We start from the raw sequence: 16,294 nt of genomic DNA, 5'->3' as shown, positions 1-16,294 counted from the left end.
CATGGAAGCAACCTAAGTGTCCATCGACAGATGAATGAATAAAGAAGATGTGGCACATATATACAATGGAACGTTACTCAGCCATAAAAAGAAACGAAATTGAGTTATTTGTAGTGAGGTGGATGGACCTAGAGTCTGTCATACAGAGTGAAGTTAAGTCAGAATGCAAAAAATAAATACCATATGCTAACACATATATATGGAATCTAAAAAAAAATGGTTCTGATGAACCTAGGGGCAGGAGAGAAATAAAGATGCAGATGTAGAGCATGGACTTGAGGACACGGGGAGTGGGAAGGGTAAGCTGGGACGACGTGAGAGAGTGGCATGTACTTATATACGCTATCAAATGTAAAATAGATAGCTAGTGGGAAGCAGTCGCATAGCACAGGGAGATCAGCTCGGTGCTTTGTGACCACCTAGAGGGGTGGGATAGGGAGGGTGGAAGGGAGAGGGAAGAGGTAGGAGATATGGGGATATATGTATATGTATAGCTGATTCACTTTGTTATAAAGCAGAAACTAACACACCATTGTAAAGCAATTATACTCCAAGAAAGATGTAAAAAAAATACCAGACAAAAAAAAACTACACTATCCCTTGTGGAAGGAAAGTGGCTGGGAGGGGCTGGGGAAGGCTTCTGCTGTGCCATAACTGGATCTGGGTGGGGGCTTCCTAATTCTTCACTTTGTAAAATTTCTCAAGCTCTACACTTTAGATTTATGCAGTCCATTGTATGTTCATTATGCTTACCAAAAAATGAAAAAGTTCTTTAAAAAAAAACCCTGACAGATAACATTTCTTACTTATCAGATGGGCACAAATCCAAGTTTGACAACACGATCTGTTGGCAAGACTATAAAGGAAACAGGTGCTCTCATATATTACTGATAGGAGTGCAAAACTGCACAACTCTTTGAAAAGAAATCTGATAATATTAACAAAATACCCTTTGCCCTAGTAGTTTCATATCAGTAATTTATCCTAAATATATACCTCCAAAATAGCACAAGGTTATTCAGTGTTTTGTTTTGGGCAATATAATAAGAATGGAAACAAGCCAATGTTCATTAGTAGGAGACTGACTAAATAACCAATGGTACTTACACACAATAAACTATTATATGGCCATAGAAAAGAATAATGACAAGCTCTATGTATTAATAGAAACAGGAAAAAGCAAGGTGCAGAAAAGTGTATATAGAATTCTACCCTTTCTGGAAAGACGAGAGAGAAATAAGAGTGCACACATGCGTTTGCTTATATTTTGTCAAAAGAAATGAAGGAAAGTAACATGGAAGCCAATGAAAGGTGCTATCCATTGGGAGAATGAGGGATGGGGCAGGGATTGGGATGGGAGTGAGACTTCTCTTTTTAAAATTTTTTTTTTATTTTTTGGCTGCGCCACATGGCATGCAGGATCTTAGTTCCCCAACCAGGGATCGAACCCATGCCCCCTGCAGTGGAAGCGCGGATCCCTAACCGCTGGACCGCCAGGGAATTCCTAAACAAGTTTCTAAAATTTTTTTAAAAAATTTTGAGTGAGACTTCTCTGAATGTGGTTTTTTATATTGTTCTGAGTTCTGAAACATGAAAAACTTTACATATTTAAATAATAAAATTAAATCAAAGGGGAAGAGTGTGAAGTCCCCGAATTGAGAACAAACAAATGAACCTAATGATATATCAATCTGGAAACATAGCCACCCAGGGAACAGGGTTAATCCAAGTGAATTTTTAATGCAATATTGAGTTATATTCTAAGGACAAAAAGAAGTGCAATAAAATCTTAAACTTCACCAGGCAGTTGTATTTTTTGATAACACCTTTAAAAGTATTATTTCAAAGCTATTGTAGGATAAAGCAAATAAGTAAATTTGCTAATGTTTTTGGGAAGCATGACTTTTATTTGAAGAGAAAATATATACAAACATAAAAACAAAAATGATAGGGGAGAACTTATAATGTCAAATTTAGATTGGAAATATCAGTATGAATTCATGTTTTTTATTTTTTTCAATGTAAGAAGTTCTGACCACTGAAAGGTCCTTAAAACAATGATATCCCAATGACAATGAGCACATCTAGGGCCCAGATGTTGGTTTCTAAGTTGTTTCCCAATAAGTTCCAGGTTTCTTTAGAGGAATGACTGATTTTAGATTTGGTGCAAGGAAAGTCTAAGATGAGCCTGGGACACTTGTGTCACAGAAAGCCAGCAATCAGTCAAAGACTGATGGAATCATGTTATAAGTCACAAATAGCAGGTGGAAGGAGTTCCCACTGACTGAACTTGGGACGATTTGAATATCAAATGGAATAATGACTTTAATTATTTGCCATATGTTGAATAAATAAAAGCCCGAGTGCAGAGTGATACTAGATAGACAGATGGATAGGTACCATTTGCTGTACCATTGGTAGCATCATACCAACCTCCAGTGAAATAACTGATTCAAGAAATTGTTTTACCTAAAATGATTAGGTGACAGTTATGGGGTAACAGGATATTCTCAGCATCACAAAGTATTACCCACCGATTACTTGGTAATTGCAAAAGGAAATGCCTTTATGATGGAGACATCTAGAGTAACCACGTGGCTTGGTGATCAAAGTTGGTAGCATTACTAGTGGAATGGGACATCACCTGTCTTCTGATGTGATGGGACATGAAGTACAGAGCCTTGTTTGTAAGAGATATTTAGGAAATAGATAAAGCAAATATGGCAAAATGTAACAACTGTTGAATCTAAATGGTAGATACAAAGGTGATCATTGTATTAGACCTTCAACTCTTCTGCATTTTAAAAATTTTCATAATAAATTAGGGAAAAATGATACCATTGATATGTACTTTTTGGAAATACTTGGGAGACTACCAAGGACAAATTGTTGAATTTAAAATGCAGGTTAGAAAATATATAAATCATTATTTATTTTTGTAAAATGTGTATAGTACACTAAATTAATATATTTGCACACCTATGTTCATAGCAGCACTATTTAAAATAGCCAAAAGGTGGAAACAACCCAAGTGTCCATCCTTGAATGAATGAATAAACAAAATGTGATATATACATTCAATGGAATATTAGTTAGCCTTACAAAGGAAATTCTGACACATGCTACACTATGGATGAACCTTGAGGACATTATGCTAAGTGAAACAGCCCAGTCACAAAAAGAGAACTACTGTATGATGCCACTTATGCGAAGTACCTAGAGTAGTCAAGTTCATAAAGACAGAAAGTAGGATGGTGGTGGCCAGGAGCTGGGGGAGGGAGAAATGTGGAGCTGTTTAATGGGTACAGAGTTTCAGTTTTGCAAGGTGAAAAGAGTTGTGGAGGTTGGTTCCACAACAATGTGAACATACTTAACACTCCTGAACTGTACACTTAAAAATGGTCAAGGTGGTAGATTTTATGTGATGTGTATTTTACCACAATTATAATTAAAATTAAAAAATCAGTAGACACATATGCACAGAGTTGTTATTTCTCTAAATTAGTTTCAATTTTTAGGAAAATGGATTTTCAGGAAACAACAGAAATTGTCCACGCAGCCTGAGAATTTTGTCAGAAGCCACAAAAATCCTTTGTCCCACGAGGTGAGAGGCAAAGTGGCCCGCCGGGCACCTCCTCTGCATTCGGGTTGCCATGGAAAGCTTGGCCTGCTGAACCCTTGGCTAGGCGGGGAGAACCTGAGACCCAGCGTCAGGGCCCTTCCAGGAACAATGCTTTGCTTGGTGTCTGGCCAGCGAGGAGGCGAAGTTTGCAGACTGTTGTTGACCCAGTGCTGGCCCGCCTGCCTCGTCCTTCACACATTCCAGCCCCTCACCTTGCCTGACTGCACCCTGGGGTGACTCCTGCCCTCACAGCTTCCTCCACTTCAGAGCCAGGCTTTGATCTCACCTCCCAGGATCCAGTTTCTGTTGAAGTCCGTCACTGCTTCAGATCTACGGGTTATTACCCGCACAGCATCCCAGGCAGATGATTCATTTCAACCCTGGCTGATTTCTGCATTTTGACCTTCTGGCTCTATCGGGCTCCAGGCCCTTTATCCTAGTTGTGATGGAGAACCTACATCTTGACTATGAATACGTTCATATAAACATACAAGCCATGAAAATCTTCTTTTCCAAAACTTTCAATGGAGTAGTACTAGCATTTATAGCCACATGGGACTTTGAAAAAAATGACTTATACAGTTCTATTTTGTTTCCCATTAAATTAATATTTTCTGTTTTACTTAAGGCACTGTCAACATAACCTCAATATCATACTGTGCTCTCTTTTTTTCAAATTAAATATTTTGAAAACTTAGAAAAGTACAGAGAACATCATAACAAACACCTGTGTTCAGACTACCCAGGATTAACCAATGTTAACATTTTGTAGCAATTGTTTCAAGTCTAGAATTTTCATTTTACTTCTGTACATGGACAGAGCTGGCCTCGGGAAAACAGTGACGTTAGCAGAGTTCCTTCCCTGCTGCCCCCTTCCCTTCCCCGGCAGGTGACTGACCAGGCATCCACGGCCCTTGGTTCTTCAGTGGCCCGTGCGGTGCCTCTCCCAGAACAGCTGTGCCGGCGGCTGTTCCAGGGCTCTAGATGGAACAGTGGAGTCCTCAACTGTATTAGAAACGAGTCCTGGTTATGAGTCACACGAAAAGTTCCAAGCAGAAAAAGGAAAGTTATTAGAACAAAGGAAACTTATTATCAGAACTCTGCAGGTGGATCTGTAGGCAGTAGGCCTCAGAGAGGAAATGCATCCAGGAAATGAACTGCTGTTGGAATCCCAGCTTGCAGCTGCTTCTCTGTGCTTCATTCTTTACTCTTATTGGAAATTAGCCTCCATGGCTCCTGTGTTTACATACGACATGACCAGCCACACGAAGAGACTGACTAGCAGACCTTCAGTGGCAATTCCACATGTCCGAGCAAGAGAATCTGACTGTCCCACCCTGGGTCAGATGCCCCCCTCTGAGGAGGGTGGCCAGGTCATGTACACAAACATGGCCACCAGGCTCCCACTTGTGTGCTTCTGTGGATTCGGGGGCTGAGTTTCAAGAAGGAAACCCCCCTCTCCTGCACATGGGTGCAAAGCTTTCAGGGGACAATCACTGCACACAACTGGAGTATCAGCCAAAGCTAGGAATGACTCTCTAGCCTAAACACCGTGAACTTGGGAAAGCACAAGAAGATAATGCTGATGGTAAGGAGGAGGAGGCTGAAGATAACCAGTCCTGACGGCATACAGAGCGTGTGCTTCGTGGGCGGCCGCTCTCACTGAAAGGATCGTGGAGCAGGATTTGTGTGTGGACAAAGAATCCCATGTTATGACTGGAGTACGCTCTGTAGTTGATGCTAATGTTTCTGTATTCCTTCATGCATGTTTAGACTCTGATGCGCCAGGGACTTAACCGGGAGTGAGGAAGCAGTGACAGTCCAACTCCAGACTCCTCCAAAGGGCTTGTCCTTCGATGTGAACCCTGCATGTATAGTATAAGAGGTTGGCTCCATTTTTGAGCAATAGCGCATAAAGTGAACACTTCCTTTTCTTCCTCCATTCACTCCCACTTCTCAAGGTCTGTGCTTGGGTTTTACCCTTGTAAGTCATTTCAAACATTTTCTAGGATAAGCAGGGTCGATATTTCTAAATACATAAAATGAGGTTATGTTTCTATTTTTATGCTAGCTCACAGAAAATGAAATATAATCCTAATAATGGTACTGTTTTGACCATACGGACAGTTATCATTTATAATATTTTTTCTGAAGAAAAGAAATCTCAAACCCTGACTTGGGATGGAGAACAGGCATCCTCGGAGGGGGCTGTGGAGTGGAGTGAGGCTTACATACCACCGATAGTCTGTTGGCTATTATTTGCTCACGAAAAGCTACTTCTCTGGACTCTTCTGCCCTCAGGTGTTGCAAATTTCACTTTTGAATCAGGGCTGCAACCTCATTCCACTCGATCAACAGCAGTGCCCTGAGTTTTAGATTGACAGTTGAATGCATGGCAACTCACCGAGCTTCACCCAATACCAAGATGGCTTAGCTTTAGGAAAGACACAGGGCTGGTGACCACACAGCGTGCAAGGTGATGGCGGGCGGTCTGTGGGCTCGGGCACAGACTGGGAATACTTCTGGCTTGCTCCACACGTAGGGTGTGCACTGGATACGAGGGACGAGGCTGAGAACACGCAGACAAATTCAGTTCAGCGAAGCCATTCTCTTGGGGTCCCCTCAGCTTTTGTCCTTGCCTGTCTCAGCCCATTCCCAGCACAGCTGCACCTCACCAAAGCCCATTCCTATGATGACAGTTGAGACAGTGGGGCACAGGAGCCTGGTGCATCTCAGCAGGCTCTTGGCATCCTGCATTCAGCATATCCCTGTGGTCCCGTGACTCAGTGCTACAAGGACTCAACAAGTAAGGCAAGAGTCAAATCCTCCTGTGTCTCTGAGGCTAAAAGGTCACAAACCAGCTGCTAACCCAGGGCCTCACCTTCCTCATGTTTGTATCTCCAGCACAGGGTCTGTCATACAATAGGTACTTGATAAGGTAATAGTTAATTGATAGGTATGATAGGTAACTGTCTTGTGAATATTCAATTTTGACCCCTGAACTTTAATTATTTTATATTCAAGTTGTTCATACGCCTAGTGTTTATAAGTAAGTAAATGATTGCCTAGCAGCAAAACTATTTTTTTTCTATTTTTTCTACTTTAAGAATAACATATCAAAGGCCTTTGGCTTTTATGCTGATAAAAGACATGGTGATTGTAACATAAAGTCCTGAACTGTTCTCTTTCAATCTGTCTTCCAGATTATTTGAATATATTTTGCTCTATAAGGATGGAGTGATGTTTCAGATTGAACAAGCCACCAAGCAGTGCTCCAAGATCACCCTGACATACCCCTGGGACCCTCTAGACATTCCTCAGAACTCCACCTTTGAGGACCAGTACTCCATTGGGGGGCCCCAGGAGCAGATCACCGTCCAGGAGTGGTCGGACAGAAAGTCAGCCAGATCGTGTAAGGGTTCAAAAAAGTATTCGAGTATTGCATCTCAGGAAGCAGGATGGGAAATAACGTTTAAGTCCATTAAGGAAGGTAGTTGTTAAGGAAATTTAGAAGCTTAATCAAATTGTTTAACTCCATTTGCAGTCCCCAAATGTACTCTGCTAGTTGTGTAGTGCTGGGACCTAAGCAAGGCATTTGAACAAACACCTCAGCCTTCTAAGGCCCCCTGTAACTTTCTGCCACTTTGACTGTTATGGGCTTAGCCTTGGCTCTGATGTTTCATGACACCCTGGAGGTCTGTGACATGGAAGGTGTTTGTCTAAGTCACATGTTAGATTTGGGTGCCTCCTTTTCCTTTCCCCCAAACACTAACTAAAGTTGCAGCAACCAGATCTACTGCCATTATTACATCTGCTTTTATACATAGATGTGAAGCTCTTCTCTGCAGTGCTGCCAACACACCTCCCCCAAGACTGTTTCAAAAACACAGGCCTTTGTGCTGTGGAAAACAGTATGATGGTTCCCTCCAAAGTGAAGCACAGAATTACCGGATGACCCAGCAATATAGGGCATATACCCTAAAGAACTGAAAGCAAGGACTCAAACAGATACTTGTACATCCATGTTCATAGCAGCATTATTCATCAAGGCCAGAGGTGCAAACAACCCAAGTATCCATCAGCAGACAAATGGGTACACAAAGCTGGTGTATACATACAGTGGAAAATCACTGAAGCTTAAAAAGGAAGGAAATTCTGACACGTGGTACAACGTGGATGAACCTTGAGGACATTATGCTAAGTGAAAGAAGCCAGTCACTAAGGGACAAATACTGTATAATTTCACTTATATGAGGTACCTAGAATAGTCAAAATCATAGAGACAGAAAGTAGAATGGTGGTTTCCAGGGACTGGGGGGAGGGAGGAATGGGGAGTTAGTGTTTAATGGACAGTTTCAACTGGGGGATATGGGAAATTTCTGGAGATGGATGGTGGTGACGCTTTCATAACAATGTGAATGTACTTAGTGCCACCAAACTGTACTTAAAAATGGTTAAAATGGTCTATTTTATGTATATTTTGCATAATTAAAAATACACACATTTTGCCTGTCTTGTACATTAAAAACTCAACTTGCCTTCCTCCTATAGATGAAACCTGGATTGGCATTTATACAGTCAAGGATTGTTATCCTGTCCAGGAAACCTTCACCAAAAATTACAGTGTGATATTGTCCACACGGTTTTTCGACATACAGCTGGGCATTAAAGACCCCTCAGTGTTTACCCCGCCAAGCACGTGCCAGACAGCCCAGCCGGAGAGGATGAGCGAGGACTGCTCCTGATAAGCCTGTGAATGCGGAAGGGACAGCATCGGACATCAGATGCCAGCCGCCCCAGCTTGAACCGGATTTGAGACTTGAGAGATGAGACTCTTCATTAGAGATAAATATCATAATTCTAGGAAGATAAACTTCGATGTCTTTTTGTTTTTTTTTTTTCTATGTGTGGCTGTGACTACTTGGGCTAGGTTTACAAGAAGGAATGGAATGGAGAGTATGTGGTAATATGTGAAAAGATGGCTAACATGGGGACCTCAGATGTTTCCGAAGCCTGTCTGGGAGCTGCGCTTTCTGTGTGCAGGTGTATGGGAAGTGCGGTGGCATACACGGGGCGAGGGGAGGGTCAGCAGGGGCGAATGTGTTGTTATCGACCTTACTGGGAATTGCTAGATGGCTGGCACATGGTGATAAAAAGAGCGGAACGACTTGGTCAGTTTTGGTATTAATGTTTAAGCTCGCTACAGACAATGACCCGCTTATTGCCTGCGCCAGGGTAGTGACGCTCCCATGCTCCATGCCTCCAGAACCTCCTTTTCCCCCACCCTGTGCTCCCCTGGCTGCTGACAGTGTGATCCCTTAAAATCCCTTCCGGTCTTAAGAGCTTTATGGCATGACCCAATGGATGTAAATATTTGGGGAGGAAATGAAAGGCTATAATGCAAAATAATGATTCCTCTAAAGATATATTTTAAACAGGAGGGTTTGGAAAATCTTAATGTCTATTTCTGGGTAAGCATGAGCCATATATGCTTCCTTTTTTTCTATGCAAGAGTATTGATATATGTGCTGAATCACCACATACTTGTCAAGAGACCTGTAGAGACAGGTAGCATCCTAACAATAGCAGTGAACTGGGAGTCAGGGGACTATTGTTTCTGAAATCCAGGACAAGAATTCCCTTGTACTGGAACTCCTTCGATTCACTAGACATACTATGCTTCCCCTCACCTCTGCATCCCTGGGGCAGCGTTTCACAACCTCTTTGTCTATCTGACTTCTCCTCATCCTTCCCAGGTCAGCTCATGCATGGCCTTTGGAGGCTGTTCCCAAGCCTGGACTGGGTACACCTCGCACCTTGAACATGCTATTCTGACAATGCTTACTAGGCTGTGTCTAAATTTCCTGCTTCCTGGATGCTCTCACTCACTAGCCTGGCTATGAGCGCCGTGAGTACGGGTACCGTGTTCTGTTTACTTTTATATGCCCAGCACCAAGTGCCTGGCACGTGGTCAGTGCCCTAAACACATGTAGAGTGGAGAATGCTAGCCTCTCTGGTCCTTACTTCCTCATCTGTTAAATGGGATTGGGTTTGCTGACCTCTAGGGAGATATCTAGTAATAAAATTTATCATTCTAGATTCCTTCTACTATTGTGTTTTATCTGGCCATCTATCCATCATCTGTTACCAGGAGAAATGTGTGATGCCTATATTACGCTGAAAACAATCTGTATTACTCACAGTTTATCTATATTGTTTCAATAAACAAATTTAATTGCATTTCTAAGTGTTTTTTGATATATTTGTTTTTGTAATAAATATGGGTTATCTTGGCTATAAGGGAGTTAAAACGCTACTCTAATGAATAAAGTGCTTCCTGTGATCTACACCAAATTCATTTTCCTTTCTCAAAAGCCTGCTCTTCCTCTTAAAGTCCAGTTGCCTGGGTCAGAAGCCTCAGAGTCACTCTTGGCCTCTATGTTCTCCTTCAGTCCTCAGAGGCAGTCAGTGTCCCGAGTCCCATCAGAATAGCTCTTAAAGCTACTGCCTCTTGTCCGTCCCCTCAGCCATCACCGAGGTCCAGGCTCTTAGCATTGCTGGCCTTTGCAAGATCTCTATACACTCTGTCCTTGTCCTTGTTCTAGAAGCCAACCTCTGTTCGTTCGTTTGTTCACTCATTCATTCATAAGCCAGTCCTGAAGCCCTGTTGTCTCCAGTGCCCATGCAGTTTCCTAGAGTCACAGGGTAGCGTGCAGCCCAGTCAAGGCCGGCACCTGCAATGCCACCTGGGGAAACTTTCACAGCTGCCTTCGAGGCGGTCCAGCCTGGTCAAGCCTTTGTGACAGTATTTGCCCCACTTTCTCTCTCTCCACCCGAAAGACAGCCCCGCTCCATTCCAAACCGCACACCCCTCTTAGTTAGCCTCGGATCTTCGCATCTGCCCACCCTGGTCCACAGCCCCACTCAAAGCAGAAAGGAAGGGAACTCATTCTATTCAGGACGCGTGAAGCGGGTGCCTTTCATTTTTCAGTTTGTCCGTTTTGGTCGTTAAACCCCTTCGCAGTTAAGCCAAGTCTTCCTTCCGGAAGGATTTTATGTCTGCCGGGACCTCAATACACACCTGATGGTGCCCTGCCTCTGTGGTTCTCCACTGCCTACAGGTAAAGCTGAGGCTCTGTAGCCTGGTGTCCAAGGCCCTTTTGATCAGGCCCTGACTCCCTCTCCAGCCTCGGTCCTTGGCACTGTTCTCTCTTTCCCAATGGCCACAAGAGCCTGAGAAGTGAAGCTTGGGTTACCTCTGAGTATAGGGGGTTTTCTCAGTCACCAATCTTGTGTAAAACTCGCTAGTGGCCATCACAGTAAAAAATAAGAGTGCTCTTGAATAGGGCAGGGACTGGTCTGTATTAATGAAGAGGAGCATCTGATGCCTCACTTATCTGCAGACAGGGATGCCATTCCTGACATGGGCCTGGACCAGGCTTGGGTCCCACTTTGCGGACCCCCTGCCTCATGTGTTGCTCATCCTTTATGCTACATCGGAGCAACTTCCTTGCACCCCTCCCAAGGCAAACTGCCAGGATCCATGCAAGCCCCGGGGTCTTCTCTACCTTCTGCCTTCAACTCTAAAGGCCCAGCCCTGGGATAGAGCCATCCCTCCCTCTCCCACTGGCCCACGTGGAGTGAAATGGGCCTGGCCTTTCTGGCTCCAATTGTTCTAATTATCAGGGTGACTTTCTTACAACAAGCTTTGCTATTATCAGGGTGACTTTCTTACAAGAAGCTTTGCTAATTAAGATAATGCTCCAAATCTTTCCTAAGATTAGGACACAGTATTCAAAATATGAAAGCAATTAAATATTTTTAAAAGGCCAGAAAGTTTAGATCTCTGAGGAAATTTCCTGTGAAGTACTAAATTTCCCACCAAGCTAAATTCCACACCATTTGAAAACTCAATACTCACCTCTTGCTGGATTTTCTTTACTAACTCCACCCTCTCAATTTTCCCTCTGTTTTAAACTGGTGTATTCACCTGTGCCACACGGTGGTGTTTTTCAGTTTTTCCAAGCACGTAGATTGTGTTTTCCTCCATCTACTGAAGGCACCTCAAATGCAGGAACAGCGTCCTTGCTGTTTTGTTGACTTCAGTTGGAGGAGAGAATGAGCCTCCTCAGCCAAAGTCTTGTGAGTAATTTATGAGATTTAAAGGCCTTGTGGGTGGCCATCTCTTTAAAAAGATAAAATTAACTTTACATATGGATATTCTAGCATCAATAATCTTTTAAGAACTCTGCTAGGATAATAACAACTGAAATGTACTTTTATTTGTTTTAAAGCAGAATTATTATTTCAGCAACGTGCAGAAAAAACACTGAGCTATAATTTATTGTATATTTTATTCAGGGAGAATGACACTTTTGTATCCCTACTTTAAAATTCATATTGTTTTCGTTACGGCAAATATTAACACATAGTTATCATATCTATTTCCTAATTAAGATGGAAAGGGTAATGTAGCTTCAGCAATCAGGAAGTGGGATGTGGTTATCCTATAACTTAGGAATAATTTGCAGTGGATACAACATTCATAGTATCCGGGTAATCTGAGTATACATGTGTGTGTTCTGTGCTGCAGTTGCACCTATAACATTCCCAGTGGTATACTGTATATTTATTTTAAAGTACATTTGTTCAAATTGGATAACTAAGTGTTCTTTTCCTTCATCAGTGTACTTTTTGATGACAAAATAAGTACTCTTCTTATTAAAATATGTCTGCTATCATTGTAATTTCACTTGAGCTCTATAATATCAATAAAGAAAACTATCAAAAAACACAATAAATTAAAGGTTACCTTGTGCAATGGTTTTTCAAACCTAAAGTACATTTTTTAGTAACCTCTCAGCCTAGTTGATTAGTTCTCTCAGCCTGGAGAAAGGTTGGGAAAACACTGGTGTTAGTTTCCCAAACAGGAGGTACCAACCTAAACTTTTGAAAAATTCCCAGTTAACTAAATACACGAACTTGTTTGATTAACAGTATAGTCTTGGGCTAGAGTGGGTGGTTATATGAAATAGATATTTAAGGTCTCTTGATTTTGTTTCACTCCTCGTGGCAGAAGTGGTACTTTTGTTGTAGAGTCATGGTAGAGCTGTCCTATCTTATGGAATAAGAACATCTTAGCAAAGCCAAGTTTTCCATTAAATTCTATTGGATTGGCCCAAACCCCAAATGAAGTTTTTGGACAACCCAATACTATAAAATGCAGAATTCTCTTCCAGGAAAAACAAAGTTGTATAAAAGCTAAATTGAAAACTATTTTTTTCTTTTTTAAATTTTCTTTTATTTTTTTTAACATCTTTATTGGAGTATTACTGCTTTACAATGGTGTGTTAGTTTATGCTTTATAACAAAGTGAATCAGCTATACATACACGTATATCCCCATATCTCCACCCTCTTGTGTCTCCCTCCCATCCTCCCTATCCCACCCCTCTAGGTGGTCACAAAGCACCGAGCTGATCTCCCTGTGCTATGTGGCTGCTTCCCACTAGCTATCTATTTTACATTTGGTAGTGTATATATGTCCATGCTACTCTCTCACTTCATCCCATCTTACCATTCCCCCTCCCCGTGTCCTCAAATCCATTCTCTACGTCTGCGTCTTTATTCCTGTCCTGCCCCTAGGTTCTTCAGAACCATTTTTATTTTTAGATTCCATATATATGTGTTAGCATACGGTATTTGTTTTTCTCTTTCTGACTTACTTCACTCTGTATGATAGACTCTAGGTCCATCCACCTCACTACGAATAACTCAATTTTGTTTCTTTTTATGGCTGAGTAATGTTCCATTGTGTATATGTGCCACATCTTCTTTATCCATTCATCTGTCGATGGACATTTAGGTTGCTTCCATGTCCTGGCTATTGTAAATAGAGCTGCAATGAACATTGTGGTACATGACTCTTTTTGAATTATGGTTTTCTCAGGGTATATGCCCAGTAGTGGGATTGCTGGGTTGGATGGTAGTTCTATTTTTAGGAACCTCCATACTGTTCTCCATAGTGGCTGTATCAATTTACATTCCCACCAACAGTGCAAGAGGGTTCCCTTTTCTCCACACCCTCTCCAGCATTTACTGTTTGTAGACTTTTTGATGATGGCCATTCTGACTGGTGTGAGGTGATACCTCATTGTAGTTTTGATTTGCATTTCTCTAATGATTAGTGTTGTTGAGCATCCTTTCATGTGTTTGTTGGCAATCTGTATATCTTCTTTGGAGAAATGTCTATAGGTCTTCTGCCCATTTTTGGATTGGGTTGTTCGTTTTTTTGATATTGAGCTGCATGAGCTCCTTGTAAATTTTGGAGATTAATCCTTTGTCAGTTGCTTCATTTGCAAATATTTTCTCCCATTCTGAGGGTTGTCTTTTCGTCTTGTTTATGGTTTCCTTTGCTGTACAAAAGCTTTTAAGTTTCATTAGGTCCCATTTGTTTATTTTTGTTTTCATTTCCATTTCTCTAGGAGGTGGGTCAAAAAGGATGTTGCTGTGATGTATGTCACAGAGTGTTCTGCCTATGTTTTCCTCTAAGAGTTTTCTAGTGTCTGGCCTTACATTTAGGTCTTTAATCCATTTTGAGTTTATTTTTGTGTATGGTGTTAGGGAGTGTTCTAATTTCATTCTTTTACATGTAGCTGTCCAGTTTTCCCAGCACCACTTATTGAAGAGGCAGTCTTTTCTCCATTGTATATTCTCGCCTCCTTTATCAAAAATAAGGTGACCATATGTGCATGGGTTTATCTCTGGGCTTTCTATCCTGTTCCATTGATGTATATTTCTGTTTTTGTGCCAGTACCATACTGTCTTGAATACTGTAGCTTTGTAGTACAGTCTGAAGTCCAGGAGCCTGATTCCTCCAGCTCCGTTTTTCTTTCTCAGATTGCTATGGCTACTTGGGGTCTTTTGTGTTTCCATACAAATTGTGAAATTTCTTGTTCTAGTTCTGTGAAAAATGCCATTGGTAGTTTGATAGGGATTGCATTGAATCCGTAGATTGCTTTGGGTAGTATAGTCATTTTCACAATGTTGATTCTTCCAATCCAAGAACATAGTATATCTGTCCATCTGTTTGTATCATCTTTAATTTCTTTCATCAGTGTCTTATAGTTTTCTGCATACAGGTCTTTTGACTCCTTAGGTAGGTTTATTCCTAGGTATTTTATTCTTTTTGTTGCAATGGTAAATGGGAGTGTTTCCTTAATTTCTCTTTCAGATTTTTCATCATTAGTGTATAGGAATGCAAGAGATTTCTGTGCATTAATTTTGTATCCTGCTACTTTACCAAATTCATTGATTAGCTCTAGTAGTTTTCTGGTAGCATCTTTAGGATTCTCTGTGTATAGTATCGTCATCTGCAAACAGTGACAGTTTTGCTTCTTTTCTGATTTGGATTCCTTTTATTTCTTTTTCTTCTCTGATTGCTGTGGCGAAAACTTCCAAAATGATGTTGAATAATAGTGGTGAGTGTGGGTAACCTTGCCTTGTTCCTGATCTTAGAGGAAATAATTTCAGTTTTTCACCATTGAAGACGATGTTGGCTGTGGGTTTGTCATATATGGCCTTTATTATGTTGAGGTAAGTTCCCTCTATGCCTACTTTCTGGAGGGTTTTTTATCATAGATCAGTGTTGAATTTTGTCAAAAGCTTTTTCTGCATCTATTGAGATGATCATATGGTTTTTATCCTTCAATTGGTTAATATGGTATATCACATTGATTGATTTGCGTATATTGAAGAATCCTTGCATTTCTTGGATAAACCCCACTTGATCATGGTGTATGATCCTTTTAATGTGCTGTTGGATTCTGTTCGTTAGTGTTTTGTTGAGGATTTTTGCATCTATGTTCATCAGTGATATTGGCCTGTAGTTTTCTTTTTTTGTGACATCTTTGTCTGGTTTTGGTATCAGGGTAATGGTGGCCACGTAGAATGAGTTTGGGAATGTTCCTCCCTCTGCTATATTTTGGAAGAGTTTGAGAAGGATAGGTGTTAGCTCTTCTCTAAATGTTTGATAGAATTTGCCTGTGAAGCCATATGGTCCTGGGCTTTTGTTTGTTGGAAGATTTTTAATCACAGTCTCAATTTCAGTGCTTGTAATTGGTCTGTTTATATATTCTGTTTCTTCCTGGTTCAGTCTCGGAAGGTTATGCATTTCTAAAAATTTCTCCATTTCTTCCAGGTTGTCCATTTTATTGGCATAGAGTTGCTTGTAGTAATCTCTCATTATCCTTTGTATTTCTACAGTGTCAGTTGTTACTTCCCCTTTTTCATTTCTAATTCTATTGATTTGAGTCTTCTACATTTCTTTCCTGATGAGTCTGGCTAATGGTTTATCAATTTTGTTTATCTTCTCAAAGAACCTGCTGTTAGTTTTATTGATCTGTGCTATTGTTTACTTCATTTCTTTTTCATTTATTTCTGATCTGATCTTTATGATTTCTTTCCTCCTGCTAACTTTGGGGTTTTTTTTGTTCTTCTTTCTCTAATTGCTTTAGGTGTAAGGTTTGTTCTTCTTTCTCTAATTGCTTTAGGTGTAAGGTTAGAACTGCTTTTGCTGCATCCCATAGGTTTTGGGTCGTCGTGTATTCATTGTCATTTGTTTCTAGGTATTTTTTGATTTCCTCTTTGATTTCTTCAGTGAGCTCTTGGGTAT

At 41.0% G+C, this 16,294-nt stretch overlaps 1 protein-coding gene and 1 long non-coding RNA gene across 4 annotated transcripts in view; one reads left to right on the top strand and one right to left on the bottom strand.

Moving 5' to 3' along the window:
* EPDR1 (ependymin related 1) overlaps positions 1-9,862 on the top strand; it is a 32,447-nt gene extending 22,585 nt beyond the window's left edge. The window contains exons 2-3 of one of the 2 annotated variants that reach the window (XR_014246868.1): positions 5,396-5,507; positions 6,826-6,957. Coding sequence is in view for 1 of the 2 variants with exons in the window: in XM_082399913.1 (XP_082256039.1) it covers positions 6,826-7,034; positions 8,174-8,367 (403 nt within the window). In the remaining variant the exon portion in view is untranslated. Of the gene's footprint in view, positions 1-5,395; positions 5,508-6,825; positions 7,035-8,173 lie in introns of those variants that run through there. The other variant, XM_082399913.1, reaches the window with a different exon arrangement.
* Positions 1-16,294, bottom strand: part of LOC309632397 — a 201,090-nt gene that overhangs the window by 6,397 nt on the left and 178,399 nt on the right. The gene's annotated exons all lie outside the window — the stretch shown is intronic.

Source organism: Balaenoptera borealis, assembly GCF_965194805.1.
Source record: "Balaenoptera borealis genome assembly, chromosome: 7".
NCBI lineage: Eukaryota > Metazoa > Chordata > Mammalia > Artiodactyla > Balaenopteridae > Balaenoptera > Balaenoptera borealis.
Note: the sequence above shows the minus strand (reverse complement) of the source record. Positions and strands in the feature narration are given on the sequence as shown.